This window comes from Hippocampus bargibanti, linkage group LG09 (genome assembly GCF_051943395.1).
Source record: "Hippocampus bargibanti isolate YZ-2025 linkage group LG09, ASM5194339v1, whole genome shotgun sequence".
NCBI classification, from domain to species: domain Eukaryota; kingdom Metazoa; phylum Chordata; class Actinopteri; order Syngnathiformes; family Syngnathidae; genus Hippocampus; species Hippocampus bargibanti.
Window position 1 is genome coordinate 18,304,904 of NC_142742.1, and position 13,086 is coordinate 18,317,989.

The following is a 13,086-nucleotide window of genomic DNA, read 5'->3' on the forward strand; positions in this document are numbered from 1 at the left end:
AAGGCCATTCGGTGACTTGCAACACTGGGCCATTTCCCATCTTTCATCGGAAGCATTTGAGCTCCACTGGAAACATTTCACCGATATTCGGTGAGATTTCACTGCACTGTACAATGCCACATCAAAAGATGTCGTCAAAAGATGGCTGCTTTTGTTAATACGGAAGAGGATTAGGGCCAGTGAAGAAAAAAAAAAATACGGTTGGCAAGATTCTGACTTTATTCTCAGAATTTTGATTTTAAAGTGAGAATTTTGACTTTATTCTCAGAATTTTGAATTTAAAGTGAACATTCTGACTTTATTCTCAGAATACTGACTTTACAGTGGCTTTATTCTCAGTATTCTGACTTTAAAGTGAGGATTCTGACTTTATTCTCAGAATACTGACTTTACAGTGGCTTTATTATCAGAATTCTGACTTTAAAGTGACTTTATTCTTAGAATTGTGACTTTAAAATGAGAATTCTGATTTTATTCTTAGAATTCTGACTTTATAGTGAAAATTCTGACTTTATTCTTAGAATTGTGACTTTAAAGTGAGAATTACAACTTCATTCTCAGAATTCTGATTTTAAAGTGAGAATTCTGACTTTACTCTCAGAATTCTGACTTTAAAGTGAAAATTCTGACTTTATTCTCAGAAATTTGACTTTGAAGTGAAAATTCTGACTTGTGTCACATAATCAGAATTCTGACTTTAATCTTAGAATTCTGAGAAAAAAGTCGGAATTCTCACTTTAAACTCAGAATTTTTAGAATAAAGTCATAATTTTCACTTTAAAGTCAAAATTCTGAGAATAAAGTCAAAATTATTCGTTTAATTGGGAATAAGGCCTTCATAAAATGTATTTGTGTTTGGTTAAGTCTGTCACAGATTCAGTCACGCAGCTTTTTTTTTTTGCAATCCAACTGAAAACACAAGTGAAGAGCATCCTTCTTTGGCCGGTTGTTTTCACTGTGACACATGAAAGTGTCTTGCTGTTGTTACCTCTTCTGTGTTCCCTGGCGGCCGTTGGAAAAGTCTTTTGACAGCCTGCATCATTAAATAAAGTCGCAGGTTGTGACAAAAGTAGCAGCTTATAGTCCAGAAATTACAGTATATTAATTGGAAATCACTGTATAATATTTGTATACATTATGCGATTATCCTTTAATTGCAACATTTGGATTCAACATTATGGAAAGTAGGCACTTGGCTCCAGACCTTTACTTTAAGTCAGCATGTCCAAAGTCCGGCCCGGGGGTCAAATGCGGCCCATGGTTAATTTTTATCTCGCCTGCAGCCTCAGTAATAAAATCAATAATGTCTGGCCCACATGTAGAATTTATACATTGGGCAATAGCGCTGTTACCTGCAAGTGTTAAGTGCTGCTATCTAAAGGCCTAATTAGTAATAGGAAATTAATATATGAGAAATCAACTGAATGAGCCACCTAATTTTCTAAAATGGCGACAATTAACAAAAGGAGGAAAGTTGACTGTGAGGGCCGATGGTTAAAGAATGTGTGGAAATTATACAATTTCTTCCCTGAAATATGTAACAACTGTGTCTGCCTCATATGTAAAGAGACTGGCCGTTTTTAAAGAGTTTAATGTCATCCGATTTATTTAAATTAATTGCTGTTATATGGAATATAATATACAACATATATATAATATATGTTATATATTATATGGAAAGAATGTCCGCCAAAGTTGTCCCCCCCCCTTACACCAAATCTCCTTTGCAAAACGTTTGGACACCCCTGCATTAAGAGCACAACTTCCTTGTTGTTTTCAAACTGTGCTTTGAGATTTTCTGGCGACCAGTCCAGGTGGCGACCAAAAGTCAGCTGTTGTAGGCTGCAATTTACTCGCAGCCCTCGTGAAAACAAGTACTATGAATGTGAAATGGAATAAAGCGTCTCCACACCATGGCGACGTGGAGCCTACATCAGTCACCCTGCATGTTATTCAGCCTCAAAAATAAAGTTATTAAGATCATGAGATCATTAAGCCACAACAGCTAGTGAGAGGAGCAGGTATGACAGGACCAACAAAATTACACAAACATCTGATGACAACACAAAAACAAAAGTGCAGTATCGCCAAATACTCTATGTACGCCTGAAGAGTTTATCTTGGTTAATGTAAGCCGGTTGTAAAGAAATTGTTGAATTAAGCACATGTAACAGAATTGTAAATAAAGGCAATGTGAAATAATTCCATTACCTATGATAGGTCCCTGCTCTCAGGTTGGGGGGAGCAGAGGACTACTCCCTGCAGCTGCTCCACTGATAGTTCCTATCGTTCTGACTAACGACTGGCCTGATTGCCCCACTTCGACCGGTATCACCTCATCAGTATTACTAATCCTATGTTGCCTAAGCAGGCTATTGTATGAACGATCCAAATTGAACCTCAGCCCACCAAACCGGTTTAATGAAGGATTTAGTTGTTTTTTGAAAGTCGCTTCTTTTACTCCCCTTTCAAACCATCTATGTTCTTTCGCGATTTTAACGTCATTGTCGTCAAATGAGTGGTTGCTAGCTTTTAGGTGCATATGTACTGCCGATTGAGGCCCAGTAGTATTATCCCTGCGATGTTGATCAAGTCTTTTTATGAGAATTTGTTTCGTCTCCCCAATGTACTGCTCTTTACAATTTTCATTCTTACAATATATTGAATAAACTACATTACTTTGTTTTTCATTTGGCAGCTTGTCTTTTGGATGCAATAATTTTCGCCTTAACGTGTTTAGCGGTTTGAAATAAGTAGGAATTTGGTGTTGCCAAATGACTCGTAGTTTTTCAGAAACTCCTGCAATGTAAGGTACTGCTACTCCTCTCCTTTTTGTATCTTCAGAATTTTTGGTTTCATTCCATATTCTTTCTTTCTGACATTTGTTAAATGACCGTTGAGGGTACCCACAGTTAGTGAGTGCTCTCCTGATATGTTTAGACTCCTTTTCTCTACCTTCGACGCTTGTTGGTATTAGTTTAGCCCGATGCTGGAGGGTTCTGATAACTCCTAGTTTGTGTTGTAAAGTGTGGTTAGAGTCGAAAAGCAAGTATTGGTCAGTGTGCGTAGCCTCCCTAAAGACTTCTGCTTTGAGCGCTCTGTCCTCGTTTATAATTACTTTACAATCCAAAAAGGCTAGTTGGTTCTCTTTAATGTCCTCACGAGTAAATTTAATGTTGTCTACCGAGTTGAGGTGATCTGTGGATTGAATTTCTTGTTTTTTAATTATGACAAAAGTATCGTCCACATGTCTAAACCAGTGTCTAGGTTTTGTCCCCGGGAAGGATGTGAGGGCCTGTTTCTCCATCTCTTCCATGTACAGATTAGCCACTATGGGTAAAACTGGTGAGCCCGTAGCACAACCATTAATTTGTTTGTAAAACTTCTCCCTAAATTGAAAATACGTGGTATTAAGGCAGATTTCCGATAATTGGGAGATGTGGTCCGGTTTAAGTTTGGTTCTTTCATGCAGAGAAACGTCCGCCAGCAGTCTCGTCCTCACCACTGAGACTGCTGCTGGGGTTGAGACAGAAGTAAAGAGAGAAATCACATCGTAAGATGTCAATGTTTCCTCAGGTTCCAATATGAGGTTTTGATCCTCTCTACAAACCCTGTGGTATTCTCTACGTGATATTCTGTGTTACCAACCAACGGAGCTAAGATAGTTTTTAAATATTTGGCTACATTATATGTAGAGGAGTCAATGCTACAAACAATGGGTCTGAGGGGGAACCCTTCTTTTTGTATTTTTGGCAGGCCATAGATGCATGGCGGGGCCTCCCCTGGGTATAATCTAAACTACATCTGTTTGTCTATATGTTTTCCTTTCTCTAACTTTTGGAGTCTATCATTTCTTTCTTGTATCTATTGGAAGGGTCCCTTTTTAGTTGCTCATAAGTGGAAGAATCACTGATTAACCCATTTACTTTGTCTTCATAATCCGATGTGTTGAGAAGCACTGCATACCTGCCCTTGTCTACTGGCAAAATAGTAATATTTTTATCTTTTTGTAGAGTAGTTAACGCCTTTCTCTCTTCTAATGTTATGTTGGACGGAGGTGGTTTGGCACTTCTCAGAAGGGCTGATATTTAATGCGCAAATCATCTGCCTCTGCATAGGAAAGTTTATTTTTAATATTAAAATTAATTAATTAATTTAGTTTGCTGACGAAGTTTCTTGGATAAGAAGCGAAACGTCCGACACCTTCAAAGAAGTACAGATGACGGCTGAAGAAACCTTTTCATCCCTGATAATTTATGTGCCAAAGATTCTTTGGAATAGACTGATTATGATGATGATTATGTTGCAGCGTGTCCCTTTCGACATAGCGCCGCATTTAAAAATAGTAATACCTCATCTTACGAACGCTTTAGCTAACAAACCTTTTGCTTTACAAATGTCAAATTCGCGAGAATATAATCTTGGCATACAAACTATTTTTCGGGAAACACACAGAGCGGCAAAAACTGGCAGACTAGTTTTGGGCGAACTAGTTTTCGGCAGAAGAACAACAAAGCACACGGCCGAACAGACGAACAACGACCATTACAAAGGTAAATGAAACAACTTTATTATACCGTATAGTTTATTTCTTTAATTACAATACCATCGCACATTTATTGTACGTAAAATAAGGTATATTTTGTGTAGTAATAAGGCTTATTTAGTAGAGAAATAGGTTTTATGGGGACCTGGGAACGGATTATTCAAATTTTAATGGTTTTCTATGGGAAATTAATGTTTGGAATTCACACTTCGCTTTACACACACTTTCTGGGAACCAATTAAGTTCGTAAGCCAAGGTATCACTGTATACTCTATATTTTCCTCTGTATTTTGGCATTTCCTCCATACCAGGGGTGCAAACACCTTTTCGGCATGGGAGCTACTTTTGAAATGACCAAGTCAAAATGATTTACCCATTATATTTATTGAGAAATATATTGCAGATTCTCACAACTTATGTTGATGTATAACCGCCTATGTTGCACAACACAACATAATGAAATTTTTGCTATTACCTGGGTTCACTCTGACAACTGGCAGACGAGACGAACACACTTTGAAAATGTCATCGTGAAAAAAAAGTCATACTCCCATTCCATATGAAAGTGATACTTTTTTTCCTTGTTACTTGTCCAGCTCCCCCACTCATTTTTATGTCTGATCTTACATTTAAGAGGAAAAAAAATGTGTGAAAAATTAGGATGTAACTAATGACTCGCTTATTAACTTTGCAATGCTCAGGGGTGTTGTTTGAGCTCACACAGTGTAGCTAATAATGAGATGTCATCTGATTGATTGTCTGGTGTATCAATCAAGTGAAGGAATCGCTGATAGACTGACATCTAGATTTTTTCTCAAAAACAACTCTGCTTTATTTTTATCACGCCATTCATGACAAGTTTTGAAAGGTGCTTATAAATTAAATGTATTATTATTGTAATGTGACATCACCTTGTCATGCGATCTACCAATAGTAACATGGAGATCGACTGGTCGATTGCGATCAACGTATTGAGCACCGCTGCTCTATACACAAATGGTACTTTTTCCAAAAGAGGTTTGAGAAAATGTCTGTGTAAACTCTTTTTTCAGCTGTCATCTGTACTTCTTTGAAGGTGTCAGATATTTCGCTTCTCATCCAAGAGGCTTCGTCAGCGAACTAAAATCTTGCTGGTAGCACTGGCCCTATATATATCACTATTGTCCAAAGCTGGCTGTGCCAGAACTCTGTGATGATAGGTCCCTACTCTAAGGTTGGGGGGGGGGGGGGGGCGCAGAGGAATATTCCCTGAGGCTACCCTGATTACTTCTATTGTCCCAACTGATTACGGTCTATGACTGGGCTGATTGCCCCATTTTCTCTGGTACCATCTCATTCATTCCACATAGGCTTAGTCATGCTGATGAGGTGATACCAGAACAAATGGGACAATCAGGCCAGTCATAGACCACAATTAGTTACGACAATCGAACTAAGCAGTGTAGCCTCAGGGAATAGTCTTCTGCACCCCCCAACCTTATAGCAGGGACCTATGATAGCAAAGGTCTGGCACCGCCACCTCTGCAGAGCAGGGATATATATATATATAAAACCTATTCATGTAAAATGTATGTCACTGTTTTCATTCCTTCTCCTTTATGTGAAAGTTGTCATTGGGACCGTAGTACCTGTGTCTGTCGGCAGATGAGTGCAGGGAGCCGGACTGTAGACACGGGCAGCGTAATCCTCAAAAGTGGTGGGCTCCTGATGGTGCTGCACAATGGTTTCCAAGTATCGGGCTCGCTCCTCATAGCTGAGGTCACATGTCAAGGTGATATAAAAATAGAAATGCATCTACTGAGGAAATGAAACATAAGATGAAAGCTGGTGTTGGCTAAAAGCAGTTTGAGTGGGGTCGATCCAACTAGTGGGGGAAATAATATTTTGGAACGTCAATGATGACCTTGTGAATAATCTCATACATCCAGGTAATTTCATTCTCACAGCATTAACACAAATCATAACTGCACGACACTGTTCCACCCCTTATTTCTGCAGTTTATACAACCAGGCTTAGTTAGGGTTACAGACCTCTTTTCGGGAAACCTCAACTAGTTATGCTCCAAATTGGAGGCACGACCGAAACATGAATGGTATTCTTTTGTCATGCAAAATGACGTTTTTGAAGAAGCCTTATATAGGCCTCTCTCTGTCAACAGGTGTTGGTGGGTGGAGACTCCATATTTAACGCATTCAGTGACGGTGGTTACTACAATGGAGTTTACCATGTTATCACGTTACAGCAGACATGTCCAAAGTCCGGCCCAGGGGCCAAATGCAGCCACTGGTCAATTTTCATCTGGTCCGCAGCCTGCGTCATTAAATAATAAATGTCTGGCCACATGTAGAATTAATACATTAGGCAGTCATGCTGTAATGTATTATTATTACCTGTGTGTGATAAGTGCTGCCATCCAGAGGCTAAATTCGGAATAGCAAATTAGTATACAGTGGGACCTTGCCTTACGAACTTAATTGGTTCCCAGACAGAGTGTGTAAGGCGAAAAGTGTGTATCCCGAAAATTAATTTTCCATAGGAAACCATTAAAATGAGAATAATGCGTTCCCAGGTCCCCATAAAACAATTTTCTACTTTCGAATTTTCTAAGGCTTAAAACGACACAAAATACCTTATTTTGTGTATAATAAATGTGCTATAGTATTATGATTAAAGACATAAACTGTACTGTACAATAAAGTTATTTTATTTACCTTTGTGATGGTCGTTATTGATGATCGCTTGATGGAATGGAGTGTCCGGTTTACTCAGCATTAAACACTTGATGAGGAACGTAGCCTTCTTCTTCCACCATCTTGAGGAAATATCCCTTGTAGGTGCTTTCTCTGTGCTAATTGTATTTACACTTGATGCTTTTTGCATCAAGTGTACAGATGACTTGTGTGGGTTATTTGTGGAGAACAAAAGAACAAATGTGTGAGAATAGTGAGAAAATGGATAGAAAACAGTTAAAATATCCAGTATATTTTAACTGTTTTCTATCCATTTTCTCACTATTGTCACACTTTTGTTTTTTTGTTTCAAGCTCTGTCATCTCCCTTTCGTGTGTGTGTTTTCTCACTGTCTCCCTGTCTTCCTGTTTCTTTAATGTTTAACCCCCCGCTCCCCACTGCTGGGTTCTTGACCAATCACGTGGCTTTAACCAAAGACGCCATTTTGTTTTTTGGAGAACAGCCTCACTCTCTCTCTGCCTGTAACCCGATCCCCCACTGCTGCGTTCTTGACCAATCACGTGGCTTTAACCGAAGACTGGAGGTGGGGAAAGGACAAACACGGTGGCCACCATTTTCTTTAGGAGAACGGTCGTTCGTGAACGACACAACACTCACTGTGGCAGCTATCCCAAAAAATTGTTCGTCTGCCAAGGTAAAATGTTCATAAATGTAACGTTCGTAAACCGAAAAGTTCGTAAGCCAAGGGGTCCGTAAACTGAAGTCTCACTGTATGTCTAATTTAGCCCCCAATTTTTTTAAAATGACATGTTTTTTTCCTTAAAATGGTGACAGTCAACAAAACAACAATTACGTCTGCTTAATTGTTACAAAAAACTTAGTGTTAAAAAAGTGACGTGCATATTCAATTACAGTTGTCAATGTCAATTCAAGTTTGCATGTTCTGCCCATGTTTTCTCCGGCTCCTCCGTTATCCTCCCACATACCAAGAACAACCATGGCAGGCAGATTGAACACACCAAATTGTTCCTAGGCGTGAGTGTGAGTGCGGATGGTAGTTTGTCTCTGTGTGCCCTGCGATTGGCTGGCGACCAATTCAGCGTGTCCCCCGCCTGGTGCCCGAAGATGGCTGGGATAGGCACCAGCACCCCCTGCGACCCTAATGAGGAAAAAACGGTACGGGAAATGGATAGATGGATGTTTCAAATGAACCAAAACACATGATTAAGATAGCTTCAACACGGATCAACACAAAGTTTTCAGACCAAACAAAGTACCGCAAAATGCATTGTGTATCGCTTTCTCGGTCAGGGGCGTTCCAAATGTGATGTCACGTGGGGATCGTCATCAACTCGAAAACAAGACTTCCTGAATATTCAGCGCGCGTCTTAAAACGTAAAGTATAGCTATATGCGGTGGAATCTTTGTAAAATACGCTCAGTACAAGTAATTTGAAGCGATTTTAGAAATTATGGACACAACTTGTCGGGAGGCGTCGGTTGTCCTTTAAAAGTTTGTTTTAAATGAGGTCTTTCTTCCTCCCGTTCTTCTGTAAGGGCCAGATTTGTGCAGTGTACAACTAACATGATGGTTGTCCGATGGACAATTGATTTCTTTCTTTGTTTTTAAACTTGGAATGATGCCTAATGCTGGACAAATGTAATAAGAACTGTGCTTGACACAAATTCTAATCATGCAAAAAAACAAAAAAAAAAACAAGCATGTTCATGTCTTCAGTCACGATAAAGTTTCCTGTTTGAATTTACATATTAGAGGGGAAAACAATGTGATGCGGTGGCCATCGAAAAAATCAAACCCTTCTGAAAACAATTTATCACTTGTATTACAGCCTGCAGGCATGGACTGCAAATGCGGCGCAGCGACTCAACAGAGAGCAGAGTAAATGGAAACCAGGACTTCAACTGTCCATCTATTAGCGATAACCTCATTGATAGAATGACATTTATGCTCTTGTCCTCAGTCCGAGTTATACATTCAACCATAATGACATCTTGGCGCAGCTGTTATAGTCAAGACAAGCATATGCTAGCATCTCACGACAGTATTACCATTTATTTTCCCAGCTCCGATAACAAATGAATTTCAGTGGAGGGAAGCGTGTGTGTGTGCGTCTTGTTATACTAATGATGATAAACACGAAGAAAATGTGTACATTTAAGTGTCTCAATTTGTGTGTAGAAGTAGGCAGGCCCAATGAATCTCCCGAATGAAATCTGTGTTTGTACCTCTGTGTGAGAAAGTGAATGTCCAGCAAGCCATTTTAAAGAGCGCCTATGGGTTTTCTATTGGGTTAGATTGACGGTCTAAGGGCCTCAAAACGAGAGGGATTCAGGTATAATCGTAACTGATCCAGTTAGAGGCAATCATCCGAACAATAACATGGCTCCTTCAAAGTGGAGAGACAGACAGAGCTGGGGGGAAAGGGGAACTAATGAAGGGGTCAGAGATGAAGAAAAAAAAAGTACGAAAAGGGAGGGAACCAAAGATGCCTATTTTACAACAATTTAGAGTACAAAGTGAAAAATAATAATAATAATAATAATTTTGTTTTGAAAAGCAGTACAAGTGAAATACAATAACAGACAGAACTGTTAAAAAATGCTGCAATATGATTGCAAGGTCCAGTGGTAAGTTTACTTACAAAACTAATTGGTTCTATAAGAAATTTCGCAGCTAGAAGCGTTTCATAGTGGAGAAGCGCTTTCCATGTCAATGCCCTAATCCGTTCCGATTCATCACCCTATAAAAAAATATCTGACATATGTTTCCTCGAGCATAAAAATTCCTTAAAATATGCAACAAATATGTTTTCATTAGGTTATTATCAAAAACCAAAGAATACAATTGAGATTTTCATCACAAACTGCTTTAAACTACAAGGCGATGAAGGAAAAGTGGTTTGGATTGCATGACTGTCCGTGTTTTATGTTATGTGTTTATGATATGACTTTATGTTAACTGTTTTGTTAAGCGCTTTGTTACAGCTTCAGCTGTTGTGAAAGTGTCATCTAAATCATAATGTATTTTATTGTAAAAGATGTTCAGGAAACTGAGCCGTGGGTACCAGCCCATTTTGTAATCTTTTTACCTTTTGCATCTTTCGATTTAATTTGTAACAAGAGGCAACATATTCCTGTTTCGTAACTTGAAAATGTCATGTGAAGAGATGTAAGTTGAGGGACTATTGTAATTGGCAATGGAATTTTAAAGAAACACGAAGGCCAAAGTACTTCAACCATTTGTCCTTCCTGTCTTTCAGAAACCACAATAATAACCAAACCGGACAAGATCGTAGTTTAGCCATGATGTTTGGACTGGAGACAGTGCCACTGAAGAAAAGACAGGAAGCAGAGCTGGAGGTAGCAGAGCTGAAGATGTTGAGGTTTTCTTTGGCAGTGACCAGGTTGGATAGGATCAGGAATGAGTACATTAGAGGGGCAACTCATATTAGAGGCTTTGGAGAGAAGGTCAGAGAGGCCAGACTGAGATGGTTTGGAAATGTCCAGAGGAGAGAGAGTGACTATATCGGGAGAAGGATGCTGAGCCTTGAACTGCCAGGCAGGAGACCGAGAGGAAGACCGAAGAGGAGGTTTATGGATGTTGTCAAAGAGGACATGAAGGTAGCTGGTGTGAGAGCAGAGGATGCAAAAAAACGGGTGAGATGGAGGACATTGATTCGCTGTGGTGACCCCTGAATCCGAAAGGAAAAGAAGAAGACAAGATCGTAGTTTAGAAGAGTGGGGAAGAGTGAGGAAAAGTGATCGTCTCCAAAGAGAATAGAACTGGGGAAAAAATACATAATTCAAGAGCAATCATTAACTTGTCCATAGTGTATATTTTTCATTTATGGAATCGTATGGCATCTTTCTTACATTTAGCATATTTTCCGCAACTGCAACTCCTTTGAACTTGATTTTGAAAAGCCCTGCTTTACTTCGAAGACTGATTAACTTCACCTGGACTCAATTGGAGAGCACTATCAGACACTTTTGTGTTGCACAACATGCCTTGTGGTGCTCCAGTGTTGTTTTGCTCACGACATTGTTCACGACAATAACCGAATAGTACATGAGTGTATACAGTACATGCGAACCCAAAAAGCTCGAGCAAATTCTCCCAATTAAAGATAATGCTTGGTTTACATTCTTCGTCAAGGATTTGTCTGAAATGGTTATCAATGGACTTGCAGTTTACTTCTGCGCAGGGCACGGTTGCTTATATTTGCATACCTTGCTCTTAATTATTTCAAACAGATTTCACTGCAACACACTCAGACCAAAATTAAATGTTGGTGATTTTATCATATTGGTACACTGCCATCATTTGACAGAGCCAATCAAAAGTGAGCATTCTTAAAATTGTTGCTCAGAATTGTTGATGCAACAGGTGTACACCATTGGAGGAGGTAGTTACAAAGTTACAACCGCAATCAGGAAAGAAATTACATCCCTTTACGTTTGTCATTGTTTTTCTGTTATTATCCTTGAAATCTGTCTCCTCCAGCGATCTGCCCAGCATGGGATTCTATCTGTGGCCTTAAGTTGTTGTGCACAAACGGCGGCTCCCCTCAGTGAGGAGACGAAAAGGCTTCAATGTCGCCTTCAGACTGTGAATCATAAAGAGTCTGACACCACAGTTGCACCAGAAGGTGTGACCCGAATAACATGACAAACGATCATTTATTTGGACAATGAGTTGAAAAAAAATAATAGTTCTACTCACAATGATTTTACTTTTTCAAAATGTTTTGGAGCTCCTTAAAAAATAGAGGTAGTCTGCACAAAATGGCTGTAGTAGTACAAAGGGAATGGTATTTTGTGGAACTATAAAAAACAGCAAAAAATGTGGATCTAACTACAGAAAAAAAACCACATTAATATTGCACCAATTCACCGCCTCTGTTTGCCTTTTTTGTTTATGGTTGCACAGTGTCGACAATCTCACTATCTGGAATTTCTGCCCTTAAAAATCATTAATTATTCAAAGAGAAATACAACATAACGAATTGTGCAATGTGAACATTATGGTCTCTACCAGAGTGAAAGATTTTGCTGGATTTTTTTTGCATAAACTGTCTCACAAAGTACATTAACAAATACACAGAAATTGCAATTACCACTAGAATAAAAATCCATGGGAGAAACAAATGGTTCTGCTCTCAGCACTTCGACATAGCGCCTGTCCAATGTTCACTTCTTCCACCCAAATGGCAGTCATAACGATAAAATGGAGCATAATTGGATTTAAGAAGGCCCCTTTTAGTCATTAGTCGAAAAATATCTCCTTTCCCATAAGAAGACAGAAAGGAGGTAAAATGATTGCAGAGGCACGTGAAGAAGAGAGAGAAAGTGGAGCACAGAAACATAGGGGACAGTGAGTGGATAAAATGCTTCTTTTGTGTCCAGTCAGAAACTCATTTTCTTTGGCGCGCTTTCCCATGAGCAACAATTCCTTCTCTCCATTTTACCCCTTTTTTCCACACTCTCCTGCGGCGCGGCTCATTGTGATGGCGGTCGACTCCTGTGATACCTTGCGACAGTGTGAGAGTGGAGGAGAGAGAGAGAGTGGAGGAGAGAGTGATAGATAGATAGATAGATAGATAGATAGATAGATAGATAGATAGATAGATAGATAGATAGATAGATAGATAGATAGATAGATAGATAGATAGATAGATCGATCGATCGATCGATAGATAGATAGATAGATAGATAGATAGATGGTGCACATTTAGGAGTTGGACGCGCGCGGCTCCGACTGTGTGTGTGTGTGTGTGTGTGTGTGTGTGTGTGTGTGTGTAGACTATTTTGTGATTCAGGGCTATGCAA

At 39.3% G+C, this 13,086-nt stretch overlaps 1 protein-coding gene across 8 annotated transcripts in view; it reads right to left on the bottom strand.

The window, feature by feature from the left end:
- Positions 1 to 13,086, bottom strand: part of ralgapa1 (Ral GTPase activating protein catalytic subunit alpha 1) — a 92,669-nt gene that overhangs the window by 5,574 nt on the left and 74,009 nt on the right. For all 8 annotated transcript variants that reach the window (XM_089004117.1, XM_089004116.1, XM_089004115.1 and 5 more), the window contains one exon: positions 6,175 to 6,299. In XM_089004117.1, the coding sequence (XP_088860243.1) occupies positions 6,175 to 6,299 (125 nt within the window). The remainder of the gene's footprint in view (positions 1 to 6,174; positions 6,300 to 13,086) is intronic.